General features: G+C 39.0%; 1 protein-coding gene across 5 annotated transcripts in view; it reads left to right on the top strand.

The window, feature by feature from the left end:
• Positions 1 to 15,426, top strand: part of acsl5 (acyl-CoA synthetase long chain family member 5) — a 58,232-nt gene that overhangs the window by 30,870 nt on the left and 11,936 nt on the right. For all 5 annotated transcript variants that reach the window (XM_078564752.1, XM_078564749.1, XM_078564748.1 and 2 more), the window contains 7 exons: positions 842 to 941; positions 3,385 to 3,563; positions 6,680 to 6,712; positions 7,774 to 7,825; positions 10,116 to 10,189; positions 13,179 to 13,256; positions 13,633 to 13,767. In XM_078564752.1, the coding sequence (XP_078420878.1) occupies positions 842 to 941; positions 3,385 to 3,563; positions 6,680 to 6,712; positions 7,774 to 7,825; positions 10,116 to 10,189; positions 13,179 to 13,256; positions 13,633 to 13,767 (651 nt within the window). The remainder of the gene's footprint in view (positions 1 to 841; positions 942 to 3,384; positions 3,564 to 6,679; positions 6,713 to 7,773; positions 7,826 to 10,115; positions 10,190 to 13,178; positions 13,257 to 13,632; positions 13,768 to 15,426) is intronic.

Raw genomic sequence — 15,426 nt, 5'->3', positions numbered from 1 at the left:
TAATAATGACCATTTAAACTCCTTGAGAGTTAATGGTTTCCTTCCCCAACAGAGATCAATGTAGAAAATTATATTCATATTGCAAAATTCTCACTGATCAACTCATTTGTACTTATTCATCCACCCAGGCAAAGAAAAAAGCCAAATAAGTAACTAAACTCTGGGATCAAACTGTTCACTGTTCAAAGATAATCTACTTAGCTTGGGGTAAATCCAATAATTAGATTAAGTCAAGGATGATAAAAGGCCGCTGGAGCTTCCTCACAACATTTAAGAAGTGTTTAGATGAGCACTTGAAACTCCATAGCATACAGGGCTATGGGCCATGTGCTGGAAAATGGGATTAGAATAGATAGGCGCTTGATAGCCAGCATGGATATGATGGGCCGAAGGCCCTGTTTCTGTGCTGTATAACTCCATGTCTCTATGACTTATCCCCAATTCTCATAGTAAAACTCTTTCCATTACCAGTTGTTTGGGTAATGAGGCCTGTGTGCTCTAGTTACCTAACTCTATCATGTCTATTTGGTGAATATCTGGCCACATTGACTTCTACCTGTCTTCAGTGCCCTTTCTGACCTGAATAAATGGACTTGGCTAGACCTGTATTCAAATAATGTCCCAGTTTCTGCACATTTATGTTGCTGTAATGTTCTTTAATACTTCAGTGGCATTAGAAGCTTCTGCTGTAGATGATTTTGTCCTGAAATTGCTTAATGCAATGTCCTGATAACTTCTGTTAATAACAATATTTTGTAAATGGATATAATCAGATTTTTAATATTTATAACTCATGGTCTGTTTAATAATGATATTAATACCAGAACCTGTCTTTTAATAGTGGATAATTTCTGAACTGGCTTGCTATACCTACTCTATGGCAGTGGTACCATTATATGACACTCTAGGACCTGAAGCTATTGTATACATCATTAACAAAGGTATGTGTCAGTGAAGAAAAGATTTTTAATTGTCAAATGTGAAATGTAAAGTGTATTGTGTGTAGGACCTACCTTCATTTAAAGTGGGAATTAGCCTTCTATGTAAGTTGTTTTGCTGGATCATTCTGCAGCTCACTACTGACTCACAAGGTGCAGTCACCTGCTTCTGCATCCCTCAGTGACAGTGTGTTAAATAATTCAATTGTACTAAAATAAACATTTGTTTTTCCGGGGATCTGCAATGGCAGGCTATCATGTATGTGGGTTTTCTCTTTTTCCCATGTATTTTTACCTGGGAAGAAAGGTTATTTTTATACAATAGAGTGTGCAAATAATGGTTTCACACCCTAGTCTGGTGGCTGTGGGTAAACCAACTACACACACAAAATATTCTGGTTCAAGTGCCTGTAATAGCTGAATTCTACTAAGGTAGCAATAAGTGCTGGCCCAGCCAGTGAAGTTCAAATCCTCTGAATGAATTTTTAAAAAGTGAGGCTGGTATGACTAACCTCATGGGCTAAGAGGTGGAAATATTTTGTAGACTTAACAAAAAGAGGGCAACAGATAAGGCACCTCTATTGGCAAACTGAAGGAAGGAGAGAGTGGGTAGCTAATACTATAGTTTTCAATGTACAAAATATTTCATGTCTCCAGCATGGCATCCACCTGCAGACAGACTATTCCTTCAGTTTGTAATGTCAGGAACAATTCTGTGATCCCACTGCAAGGAAACCATTCCTTAAGTGAGCGTTGGTTGGAGAATAGAGCTGATTCTCCAACCCACAGTAAACGTGGCTACCAGCAGGAGGTCCAGATTGACAGTCTCCCACATAGGGCTGGATTTTCACTACTGAGGAGGGTAGCTTGAGCTGGGAAATTTCACAACTCACTAGAACTGCCTCTATTTAAAAAGTGTCCTAATATGTGTGCTTTTCGGCCTGCAGGGGCAGTATAGAGTCATGACCGCTAACCCTGGAAGCAGTCCATAGGTGGCCACAGGTGGGCAAGTGCTGAGGTGGGCTGTTTAGAAGCCCACCCTCTGTTCTCTGGAACTTCATCCCAGTTATTTTACAAACTGTTAGGCCCTCTATCCGTTTCCCCTCACACCGCCTCAACACCCCTTCCCAGCACCTTTCATGGTCCCTCATTCTCTCCATGCTAACTCATGCCCCCACCCATCCTCTTGCCACCTCCATAGCACTCACTCAGTATCCACCATAGGCAGACCACGGGAACCATGTGGAGATGAAAATATAAACTTCTAAAAATTTAATACAGCTCTCACTTCTACACATTTGATAGTGGAAAAAACTCCCATTGATGAAATCCATTCAAAGCTTTTAAATCTCAAATGTTTAATCTCTCAAAAGAAACAAACAAAATTTATATTCAAATCCCACATCGAAACCTTTAATAGCCTCTTTAAAAGCCTCTTTAAACTGTCAATCAAACTGTGAACTCAGAACCCTCTGCTGAGGTAATTATAGTTTTGAAAATCAGCCAAGTGTTCATAATAGTCCTTGGAGAAATGTTAACAAAGTGCTCCATGGAAATCACACAAACAGATGCCAATTTTTTCCTAATCTAAACTGGATGGTCTGTCAATCAAAGCAGTCCAGCAGAGGATTTTTAAAACTCTGACAACTTCTGCTTGTTTTGTTTTAATGTTTAAAGAGCAGGGCACTTTTAAAAAAAAACTTCAGATCATGTGATCTTATCCACCCTTCAAAAGCATTTACATCTACTCCATCGATTCCAAAAGGAATTGAAGCCCTAGCAACAGCCTAAATGGGATCTTTTGAACTTGGCACTAAGTTCAAATGGCCCTGTTCAGTTTGGGTTACCCTCCAATGTGAATCATGACACACCCCCTTTTCCCCTACCAGCAAAAATTAAACCTGTTCGAAATGGCAGTGGGACTTCTGCATTTAGGTCCTGCTCGGGATTTTTTAAAAGTCTGCAGAATCCGGCCCATAGTGTCAGGCTATGGACTAATTAAATTGAGATTGAGATCGAGAACATATTTGTAGTTTCTTGGAAATAACTTTTTTGTCATTTTGATAAGATGGTCTAAGGATTTAAATGGTACAAAGTATATTGCAGTTTATCCAGTTATTGGTAAGAAGATTAGAACAGACTTGACCCTTTGTGATAAGACTTGATTAAATTTATGGCTTTAATGTCAATCGACTAATCAGATGAAGGGTGGAGGTAAGTAATTGTGGAGAGCTTAAATGACACAGGTTACTTAAAAATTTAGCACTATCTCAATTTTCATTTAACATGTGCGATTAAATCACTGTTTGAAATTTGAATTGTTTCATTCCATGAAATTTGAATTGTGCAGTCCCATAATGGTATTGATACAATCATTGGCAAGCTTTTTGTAAGTGGAACATATTGTCATGAAACAAGTTTATTAATTTTAACATTCCTCTTGTAGCTGAAATTTCCACTGCGATATGTGACAAGCCAAACAAAGCTAATACTTTGCTGGAAAATTGTGAAAAGGACCTTACTCCAAACCTAACAACTATTATTCTGATGGATCCATTTGATAATGCTTTAAAAGAACGTGGGACAAAATGTAGAGTCGATGTTCTCTCAATGAAAGAAGTTGAGGTAAGATGGCAGGACAGAATGGCTGTTTGTTCTTCATATAACTACGAAGCAGAGATTTTATCAGTCAAGTGCTTTAACTGAATCGATGGATAAGGTCCTTACCAACATTGAAAGTTCATAGTTGAGGAACTTGTTCAGATTTGGTGTTTTGTTATTAATCAAACCAGATAAAAGGTACACACCAATATAGCTAATAAAATATTCAAAATACTGAAATTGCACTTAAAATCACAGGATTACACTTCTTTACCCTGGTGCACACTATTCCACTGTTGTAATTAGATGAACAGAATCCAAATGATGGATGAGTTTCCATAAAAGTGTAACATTTCACTAATTGTAAAAATAAATTCAACATCTAAACTTAAAGGCATAGTGAAGATTTCTTCAAGTCCGCCCTTGTTTAATTTTGATACTTGATGTGCTATGGAGTTAAATCTTCATTTCCTAACCAGCAAGGATCTTCTTAATCAGGCTATGAGCTTACTGGATTTATTTGACATAGAATCATATTGAGCTAAGCTTTTGCTTTTGGGGCTTTACTAATACAGTTTTTAATGTGCTACATTGCTGGAAGAAGCTACAGTTAAAATTTGGAGCTTTCTCTGATTCCATATATAAGCAATTCATTTACCAAAAATATGGGATATTAATGCACAAGAAGTTTTAATTCTAATGTTGCACTAAATGAGCTAGATGCATTCTTGCTTATCCACTAAAAGTTACAAATGACACATTAATGTGCTTCAGAATTAAGGGTGTAAATATCTCCTTCATTTGGGGTAATATAGGTTTCTGTGCTCTGATTATTACCTTCCTTTTTGACAACTTTTCTCTTCCCTTTCCCTGACTATTGCAGGGTATGCTGAGTCATTGCTCTGTCAATATAGATAATTCTAGAATTGTAGAAATTAGAACACCAAAGGAGGCCATATTGTCCATTTTGTAGATGCCAGTGAGCTTGTTGTTGTGCACTACCTACTAGCTTGTGATTGTTTTAAACCTGCCAACTTCTGCAAGACTCTCCCTCTCTCACTCTGGACTGTCCAATGTGAGTGTTGTCCCAATCTTCAACACAACTGCCTTTTCTTCTGGACTCTGATATAGTTTCATTTTGGAGAGTGCAGAGGCCTTCATCCACACAATATTCTAGAGGTAGCTTTAGTATTATGTAAAATCTGTTTTCAGACACTACTACATCCTAGTCCTTGACAATGCCAGTTAACACCATTGATTGAGCCTTTAGTGAAGGGTATAATTATATCCATATCTATCATTGTGCACCCGTCAACTGAAAATGTATGTATTTCTTGTGACACTGCTGGGACAATCCCAGTTTGAAGATTGAGAAGATTTGCATAGAATTTCATTGCACTAATTTCATTGATCCAACAGCACACGGATAGATTAGGCAAATATGCTCATGCTATCTTTGTTGATTTTCTCTCCGGGTTTTAATACAATGCAACCATTCGAGCTTATTGAGAAATTGAAAAAAACCTTGATGTTGACCTTGATCCTATTCTCCTACTTTGGATCAGTGATTTCTTTCACAACAGGACCAATGAGTGTTAGTCTCCAAGGTTTACCCTGAGCCCATGTTAATGAATACCGGATCTCTTCAGGACTGTGTACTTTCACCTTTGCTTTTCAACCTTTACATGAATGATTGTCGATCAGAGCACAACAACGTAACAATCCTGAAGCGTGCTGACAATATGGCACTTTGGATCTCATAAGGAATAATGAAGTAAACTACAGGAACTTAGTGGAGAAGTTCGTAAAATGATGCAATGACAATTTTCTTAAACCAAAAGAGCTAGATGTAGACTTTTTGGGGAAAAAGCCAGTTAATGATATTGTTCCCATTAAGATTCACAATGTGGACATTGCTAATTAGATACTTGTAGTTATTAATTATTTCGAAGTAGATACTAAGTTGAATTTGAGGGAACAGAGTACAGACGTGATAGCCAAAGCACATACATGATTATACTACCTCAGGAAAATTTAAATCCTTTCAAGAAGATCCCACAATCATGAAACTCTTTAAAGCTGTAGTTCACCTTTTTGGGTGTCCCTCCTGGTACTGTTGCCATAGAAAATTGGGCCCTTTAAGGTACAGAGATTATTGAACCAGGCAAGAAGCGTATTTGTTGAGCAGATCTTTCTGCTCTGGAAGAATTTTGACATAAGTAAAGGATGGCATGAACAATGAAAATCATCCCTTGTCTCGGTATTATATTTGGATGCATTCAGGGAAAAGGCTACAATCCTTCAGATGCAGGACAAGTCGGTTCTTGAACTCATTTGTGCCCTTCTCTGTAAGAACTTTTAACAGGAGTTTGAATGGATGAAGACTCACTGACTGATTATTTCAGTGCATTGGAATAGTTTTATAAAAATATATTTTAATTAAAGTTGGACATCTGAGGGTAATTTTCTTTTTTTAATGTTATTTATATATAATTTTTTAATGAATGAGCAATGTACCCAAAATGAATATCTGTATGGACAATAGAATTGAATTGAATTACCCCAGAATCCATTATAAGTGCTGCTGTTCACACTTGATTTTTCATTCAGTATAACCTGAATATTTATAAAACTCCACAGATGTGTATACTATATTCCAGCATCCTCCATGGTAGTACTTGACTGTTGGGATGGTTCAGTTCATATACGTTTCTCGTAGTTCTAAGTTATGGAAAAAAACTGAAGTACCCACTGCGGAGTTAATTTGGCCATGACAACAGAGGTCCACTGGACGATGTTGCCAACAGCAGTTGGTGTCTGTGTTGAATTATAATTGCACTTATCACTTGCTGCCAACTTAAGCTTCAGCAGTAAATAGAAGTTTGATTACTAAATGGTTAAATTTTTAAATGTCCCCTTTATTTGAAATGACTATCAAGAACCTAGTGTTTAGTGTGCACCACACTTTGTGTCCGTAACACCAATCTATCCTCTATTTAAGTTGACTCTTAAGCAAACTTTTTACCATTATCTATATTGCACCCTTAATTCATTTATATGTGTGTACTTCAATGTTCTGACTCACTGAGCAATATCAAAAGAACTCCATTAATATTAATTATGAATGTGTTTTTTTCCAGGATCTTGGAAGAGAGAATCTAAGAAAACCAATTGTAAGTATATTCACTAAATTTAATAGGAAATGATAGGAGTCATCAGTTTCACACATCCCTTTGTTCCTCTCTCCGCCCCTTGGTTTACCAGAAGATTTACTGTCACATCAAAGAATTGATTACTAGATTGCTAAAATTGTAGTCTGACTTGGAAATGTAAGATGAACCAGCTCAGTCTAGGAAGTGCAGAGTTACATAGAAATTGCAATCCAGAAATGATTTGTTTGGCCCGGCCAATTTGTGTTGTTGTTTATCTTCATTGGCAAAAGTCATGTTTCACATCCCCTTTATTCCCCTTTCCTTCAACTCTGTCTAATCTATTCTGAAATGTTGATTGTATGTAGAGTGGTTTCTCCTACTCCATCCTAAAGCTCTTGCATTTAATTTTATTTGGTTCACTTTTATTCTGTACCACTCAACCATCAAAAATAGTCTGTTTCTATCCACTCTGTCCCATTCCTTCATAATCTATCAAATCACCCTTTAATCTTTCCTTTTCAAATAAAAATAACCCCAAATTTTCAATCTTTGTATTGCCTCACACCAGGCAGTATCCTAGTAAATCTATTATATACACTCTATTGCCTCAACATTTTTATGGAGCATCAAAACAGAGAGCACTACAAATGAATATTTCCTAAGATTTTATAGGGGCTCTTCATTGCCTCTCTATTTTGACATTCTGTGCCTCTAGACCAAAGCCCAGGATTCAAATTAGAATTTTTTAAAGAGTATTATCCACTAAGGTGGTGATTTAATGCTTTGTTTTCTAACATCACCCATCTTACTGGCACATATAATTATCTTCTACTTCATGTTTACTAAGATTAAGTTCAATCTACCATTTTTGTGCATTCCAAGATATATTGTCAATATGCTCTTGGAACTTCTTTTCACTCATGAATTGTTTACCAATGCCTGCAACTTTGTTTCGCTACTCCTAGCCATATATCTAAATCACCGATGCTCACTGAACAGAAATTTTAAACTGGCATTCATTTGTATAGGATATAGCCAGTAAGTTGTATCTATTTTAAAATGAGATTTAACTTGTTTTATAGCCACCAAAACCTGAAGACATGAGTCTTATATGCTTTACAAGTGGGACAACAGGTATTTCAAGTCTTGTTTAGGTTTGAAACTTTTCTCCTAATGCGGTTTCCATGCTAAAAAGCATGTGTCATCTTTAACTGGTGTTTACAATAAGTAACTAGCCACCCATTGTGCGGGGAATAGAATGACTAATTCGCATACAGGTACTACTCTTGGATCCCAAAGACTTTGGTTTGAATCCAGCCAAGACAGTTCAAATCGATAAATGACCATTTTTGTTTGAAGGTCTACGCTGGAAATCCAAGAGCAATGGATCTTGATGTTTTCCTTTGAAAACTGTATTTTATATGGAGGTGGGGAATGAGTAAGAAGGAAGAGAAAAATACTGGTGCACTTGGAATTCAGATAGGGCTACATGCAGCCCATCAGAAAAGAATACCAGCCAATTTTTTTTTGTTTATCTTGGAACAGTGATGTCAATAAAGCATTTATGACTTGGTATGTTGCTGGAATCCACTCTGATCCTTGACCTGTGTGGCTTAGTACTACACCAAGTAATGTTTTATTCAGTGAGCCATCAAGGATATATGTTCTTTCATCTCACCAAAAAGAGTGCAACTCATTACATAAAAGCATATCTGATTGTTGTATCTAATTATGCTTTTTGTACTGGATTGCCAACTGCAGTATTCCCAGCACTGATATTTATCAAAAAAAGCAACTCCTTCAGGAGGATTTATTTTTTTTTAAATCCTTAAAACTTAAACCTGGGCTATCAAGTGTTGCTTTATCCATAAGTCGGTGTAATGCTCATGTATTGTATGTAAGGCTAAACAGTTTCCTAAATTCATTCAAATACATTGCAAAAGGGCTGCCTGTAATATAAGGGTGTTTTCGCATAGCAAGGGTTAATATGGGACTGGAGAACAGTACTGCCCACAGTATGATGTACAGGGTCACATGATGGTAGGCTGTGTGTAGTAAAGTCTGGAAGGACCCAGCATGTAGACAGCATCTATGCAGGGCAGTACCTTGGAGATATATATAGTTATGGGTTACCAATATATGGTTTATGTTCAACCACACAAACCTCCAGACTTTTTAGTGAGACACCAAACAACCTTACAATGCTGCCTATATCTAGAAATTTTAGGTTGACAATTAAACCTGATTAAGAAATTGAAATTTGTTTATCCAGAACTACTAAAACTCAATAGAGAGCTGTCCTATGGGCTGAATGATCAACCTTGTTTTCAATTCCTCAGTAAAAATTCTTGTTTGTTGTAGTTATATAGAAGCTGTCTGATAACTAATGTATTCCAGTAAACACCATCAACTCCGATCTTGATTATACTTAAAATGAGCATTTTTGTACACTCCATGGGCAGGTTTTTCCAGTCGGCGAGCAGGGGCGGGGTCAAATGATGTGGGGATACGTTGGGCGTGCATCTCGATGTCACCCGGCATCATTTAGACTTTCAGTCGGCGGGCATGCAACTGAATCGGCTGTGCGCCTGCCAAACTGTCAACGGCCTATTAAGGCCATTAAAAAACTAATTAGTTTGATTGCTGGACCTGCCCGTCCAACCTTAAGGTTAGCGGGCAGGCCGGGAGCCCAGGTGGACTTCGGAAAAATCATGAAACCTCATCCACGGGCAGGATGAGGTTTCATGAGGGCTTTTAAATGTTTATCAAATGTTTAAATAAAAGTTAAGGACATATCCCAACTCATGTGACAGTGTCACATGAGGGGACATGTCAGGGAAATTTTTTTATTACCTTGAGGCAGCACTTTGCCTCAAAGAGATCTGTGTGCTCTTTTGTGCTCATGCACGAAACAGCGCACTCCCGGCCTTAACTGGCCCGCCCACGTAAAATGGCAGCGCCCCCCCCCCCCCCCCGCCCCTGACTGGGGGCGCCGATCGGAAGGCTGGTCACCGGCGCCCGCTCCCGCACTACCCCCTCCCCCCTCCCCCCCAACCCCCAACCCGCCCCAATGGGGGGGAAAATGTTCCCCCATAAATCTTCACCCATGAATCCTCTATAATTCTATAATGGGCATCTGAGTTTGTCCACATATGTGATTCTAATTGAGTCAAAAATACAATATAAGCCTTCATGGGGCTTAACATGACTGTCAGCCTCCATTTTCATATTTGCTTGTTTTAAATCTTAAATTGTTCTCCAATGTACTGTGGAAATAAGACTGACTATCCATCAAAGATGTTTAGCTATATTGGCTGTCTTACTTATTTTTGAGCATGGAGAGGAGCAGAAATGAGATTGTTTTGATTTTGAAGAAGGAAACCTTGGATAATGAGTAGCTGCAATTTTTCTTTGTATGAATTAGGTAACCCTAAAGGAGCTATGTTGACCCATGGGAATGTTCTGTCCAATTCAGCAGCTTTCTTCAAAATAATTGAGGTTTGTATATACAAATTAGATAAATCTGGGATCCCTGTAAAAGCTGAGCTCCTTCAGTAATGAAAGATGTTTTTGCAGTGTAGATTGTTCTTGGTGTATCATGATCATGTTTTAAACAAAAAATATGGTTTGCTTCATGTTACTCTCAGCTCGTCTCCTAATAATTTTTTGCATTTACATCTGCCTTTGCTCTTTCAATCTCTTTCTGAGGTACTTGTTTATCCAGTCCCCACTCTTGCTTTAAAAACAAATGCTGGAAATATTCAGCAGGTTAACGTTTCAGGTCAATGACCCTTTTGCTTCTCAGCTGAACAGTCAGCTCTACGTGCACCTTCAGAAAAGGAAATGGGGAAGGCATTGACCATCCAGTTGAGCACTATGGAAAGCAAAAAACAAAACCTATGCTGAGGATTACTGAGGTCATGGATCAAACATGATGGAAAATATTGAGAGGTTGATTTTTCAGGCAGGTGGAGAGGGCGGGCATCATTTCCATGTTCAAGCAGCCACCTCATCAGGCGGCTCTGAAAGAAGACCCGGCAGGGGAGGAAAACAGCTGAGGTTAAAAGTCGAGAAATATTGGAATATGAGATGGACAGCTTATTTTCCAAATTCGTTATAAATTTTGTGTTTTGAGGGGTGTATGATATAATGGAGAAACTGATATCATAATTCCAAGGACCTAGATTTTTCCCAGTTAATTTAGTCTTTTTTTATATATACGTTTGGAAAGATGGCAAAATATTTGTTCCAATTTCAGATTCACTAGTGAATTGACAAAAGATCTATTGGATATTAAAACAGAAAATAGCAGAAATATGCAGCAGATCAGGCAGCATCTGTGCAGAAAGAAACAGTTATGTTTCAAGTTGAAGACTTTGCGTCTGAACGGGAAGAAGTTAGTGACGTTAAGATTTTCAGCAATTATAGAGTTGGGGGCAATGCTCCTTCAAGCCACATGGCTGCAAAACAACCCAAAAGTTCCTGCACTGTTCATGCACAAGTCAACCCCAGTTACAGCACGTGCATGGCCACCCAAAAAATATAAAGAGGCTGCGCACTCCAAAAAAAGAAATTAGAGGGTATATTGGGCGGAATGGTGGCAGAACAAAAGACAAGGTCTCTGATAGATGAGAGGCAGGGGAGATTTAAATGACAAAAGAGATGATAGTGCAAGACAAAAAGGAAGGTGTTAATAGGACAAGTAAAGAAACAAAAGTTGGGCCTAGAGGAGACGGAAATGGCTATTGTAGAATTAACACCAATGGCTGCCATCTTAAAAAAAATGGGGGCAGATGTTACAAACTAAAATTGTAAAGAGTCCAGAAGGCTGTAAAGTATCTGATCAAAAGATGAAGAGCTGTCCATTCAACATTGCAATTGTGCAGGGAGGTGGGAGCGGGACAGAGAATTAAAATTGCAGGCAACCAGGAGCTCAGGGTTTCATTTGCAGACCGAATGGAGGTGTTCTTCAAAATGGTCACCAAATCTCCACTTGGTCTTGCTAAGGTAGAGGAGACTGCATTGTGAGCATTGAAAGCAGCACAAGTAAATGACTGGTTCACCTGGAAGGAGGGCAATAGTAAGGGGGGGGCGTGAAAAGGCATCTTCTTCATTTGCATGGGAAGGGGCCGGATTTTGGGGTGATTTTGGAGCAGCCCAGGGTATTCTGCAAGGAATATTCCCTTTGGAATGCTGAAGGGGAGGGAAAGCTATATTTGGTGGTGGCATCATGCTGGAAGTGGCAGAAAGGGCAGAGGATGATCCATTGAATGCGGAGGCTGGTGGGATGGAAGATGAGGACAAAGGGAAGCCCCACTGTGATTCTGGAAAGGAGGGAAAGGGTCAGAACAGAAATATAATGGACACAATAGGGAGTCAGCCATGGTGGAGGAGAATCCTTGGTTGAGAGAAAAGGATGACCAATTGGAAGCACTAAGATGGAACGTTGCATCGTCCAAACAGATGCAACTGAATCTGAGAAGCTAGGAGAAAGGAATAGAGTCCTTACAGAAAGTGGGGTCAGAGGGAGCGTAATCAAAGTAGCTATAGGAGTCAGTGGGCTTCTAATAGATTTTGGCAAATAGCCTACCCCCAGAAATGGAGGTCTAGAAAGAGAAGAGTTGGAGATGGACCATGTGAAGAGAAGAGTGGAAATTGGAAGCAAGGTTGATGAAATTTGCCTGTTCAGGATGAGACCCCTTAGACCACACTGATGGGCCTGGAGGTGTAGCAGGATTGAATGCCCAGGGTGAAAGGAGATGGTTAGGAAACTGGAAAACCTTAAATAGCCGGTGGTGGGTGAAGGGTGGTGGAGGTGTTGGTTTTGGAAAAGTCGTGGATGTAACTGGGAATAAACTGGATAAGGGGAGGAAAAACTAGTAAAGATAGGAAGAAATCAATTCTGTGGGGTAGGAACAATTGAAACAGTGGGTTTTAGGGGCATACCAGATCTTTGGAAAGGAGGTCGAAGAGGGCTGTGTGGAGTTGGGGGCCTATAAGTTTGGAGGCCAAGGTTGGAAGATCACCAGAGGAGATGAAGTCAGTGATAGGCTTGGAAATGATGGCTTGATGTTTGGTGAAGTCACGGTCTGGGGACAATAGGATTTTTCTAATCATCACACCTCCCTCTACCCTCTCTGCCAGACCTTCTCAGCATTTCTATCATTACCTGTTAATAGTTCAGATATCCAGCATCTGCAGTATTTTGGTATAGTCATACAGTCATTATGGTACAGGAGGCCATTTGGCCCATCGAGTCTATGCTGGACATGCCTGAAATTGAGCTGATTTCTTTACAATACTACAGACTGGTTTGGGTCAAAGATTGAGATAGCATTAACTCCAGTACTAAAAGTTAGATCATTTTGCATTAAGTCTCAAAAGTAGAATTGTTTTTTTTAAATAATCACTTGCCTAATATGCCTTGAACTGTGATGAATCATTGTATTACAATAATCTAATGACCTCCTGTCTCTTATCTTAACAGTCCACATTTATCCCCAGAACTGATGATATTTCTATCTCCTATCTTCCCCTGGCACATATGTTTGAAAGAGTGGTGCAGGTAACTGTGTTCATTTTTTTGCAACTTCTTTTTGGCATGTATAGACTGGCAGTGTAAAGCCGCAGGTTTGAGATATAATTAATTCAGGGGGACTAATTTTGGGCAAGAACAACGACTTAGACTTTGAGAATATTTTGGCTCCTAGTTTTACAAAATGGAAGTCTCTGTGTTTAGGCATGCATTGTTTTTGGAATACAAAGAGTAACTTGAGAATCTCAACTGGTTTCAACTTGATAATTAAGTAATCCAATTATTCAGTGGATTCCACTTATAAATGTCCTTTTTGTCAATGGTTGAAAGTAAAACATGATGATTGATCACAGGATCATGTTGAGAATGACTGATTTATTAAATGGCTATAATTGTACTGTTTCAGACAGCACTGTACTGTAGTGGTTCCAGAGTGGGATTTTTCCAAGGTGATATTCGGTTGTTGGTAGATGATATGAAGATGCTCCAGCCCACTGTCTTTCCAGTTGTGCCTAGACTACTGAACCGAATCTACGACAAGGTTTGTTCCTTTTGTTGAAACTAGTATTAAAGAAGTGGAGTTAATTTGTTTTCAGTGCAGTTATTCTTCTCAATATTCTCTTGGCGATTTGCCATAATTGAACAATTAATGGATGCCTGAACACTTTTTTTGCCCCCTTTCTCCCCGCCTGTTTGCTACTAAGCTGACCTAAATGAGGTGCATGAGGGCTTACAGCTTCCCCTTTTTCTAACCTGTATCTAACCTGTGCCTTCCAATGATTGCATGATTTTAAACACATTAAACCCGAAACCTACTTCATCAACTTGACTGCACTGCACTTCCTTACATCTGTGTAATAATATGTGCTGTCACCTACTGTTGTAGCAACAATATTGATTTTTCATGCTCTTTAACCTTTTTTCACCATATTGTCACTTCATTCAGAAACAAAGTAAAGATGTATTATTAGGAACTAGAGATAGTTTTAAGTAAGTTATGTTTATTTGTGTGTGTTAGAATAAGCTGTAGCATTAAGTTTAATTTATATGTTGTAACTTCTTGTAATAACTTGTAATATGTGTTAAGAAAGGGGAAACCTGTGGTTTTGTCACTTTAGAATGCTACCTGCAAATCTGTGGGTTTGTTTGTATACCTGCTTTTTAATGAGGTTTTAGGACCCTTGAAGTGGTTTAGGGAAGTTAAAACAAAGTAGGCAAAACTGTGCTGTTGCCTAGCAATAGGAAGTGCACAGAGACAGAAACAGAAAGCAGTTTGAGTTCAGTTGGTGATTATGCTCTAGGGAACAATTACGTCTCTTTCTAACTGCACATACTAGCAGATTATTGAGGAAAAGAAGTCGAAGAATCTTAGATGAGTTGCTCTAAAGTTAAAATAAAAGTGAATGTCAAGTGAGTTCTGAGCTCAAGGGAGATACCATGTTCTCAGCAGTCTACTGGGAGAGGGAACTGCAGGGAGCAGGTCCTGAAAGGAAAAGAGAAAGGTCTCAAGAAGACCTTTTAAGTAAGTCAAAGGACAGGAATCTGAAACAAGATCCTGTTCAGTGAAGTTAAAGTAAGGAACAGAGGAAAAAGGCTCCAAGTTGAAGAGAGACAGCCGCAGGTAACGGAATTGAGCTTGCAAGAAGCCAGAAGATCCAAGGAGATCACCAAAGGTTTGTGAAGCAGTGGTGTTCTGTTGGCACAGCTGAATATCTGACAGAGAGCGAGTGCGTGGAAGGCGAATCTTGAATGCACGCGACAATCCAGAGGAAAGGAACATCAGAAGGAGAGGTTGAAACCCTGGAGGTAGATCCTTGTTGAAGATGACCAAGCGAAAGCGTTGTTTGGGAGAAGATTCCAAAGTGAGTTCTTCGAGTGTTGAGATTGGAGACCCTTGGGAGAAAGACGGAGTTTCATGAGACGAGTTGTCTCACGGTGTGATGAATGTCTGGGGGAATTGATGAGAGATCCATAGCATCTGCTTTTGGTGGCTCTGTCACTCGATCTTGGAGTGTGGTAGCTGCCCTCCACGTTTCTAAACAAAAAATAAAAGTTAGGATCTATCAAGCCAGGATCCCCATTGGGATCTGACTTGTCCAATAGTAACATCAGCTGGGATCATAACAGGACACAATGGAATAATTTTGAGGTATCAATTACAGAACTCAAGGGACTGAATTCTTAGTTAATATGTCTAATT

This window comes from Cetorhinus maximus, chromosome 20 (genome assembly GCF_964194155.1).
Source record: "Cetorhinus maximus chromosome 20, sCetMax3.hap1.1, whole genome shotgun sequence".
NCBI classification, from domain to species: Eukaryota; Metazoa; Chordata; class Chondrichthyes; order Lamniformes; family Cetorhinidae; genus Cetorhinus; species Cetorhinus maximus.
Note: the sequence above shows the minus strand (reverse complement) of the source record. Positions and strands in the feature narration are given on the sequence as shown.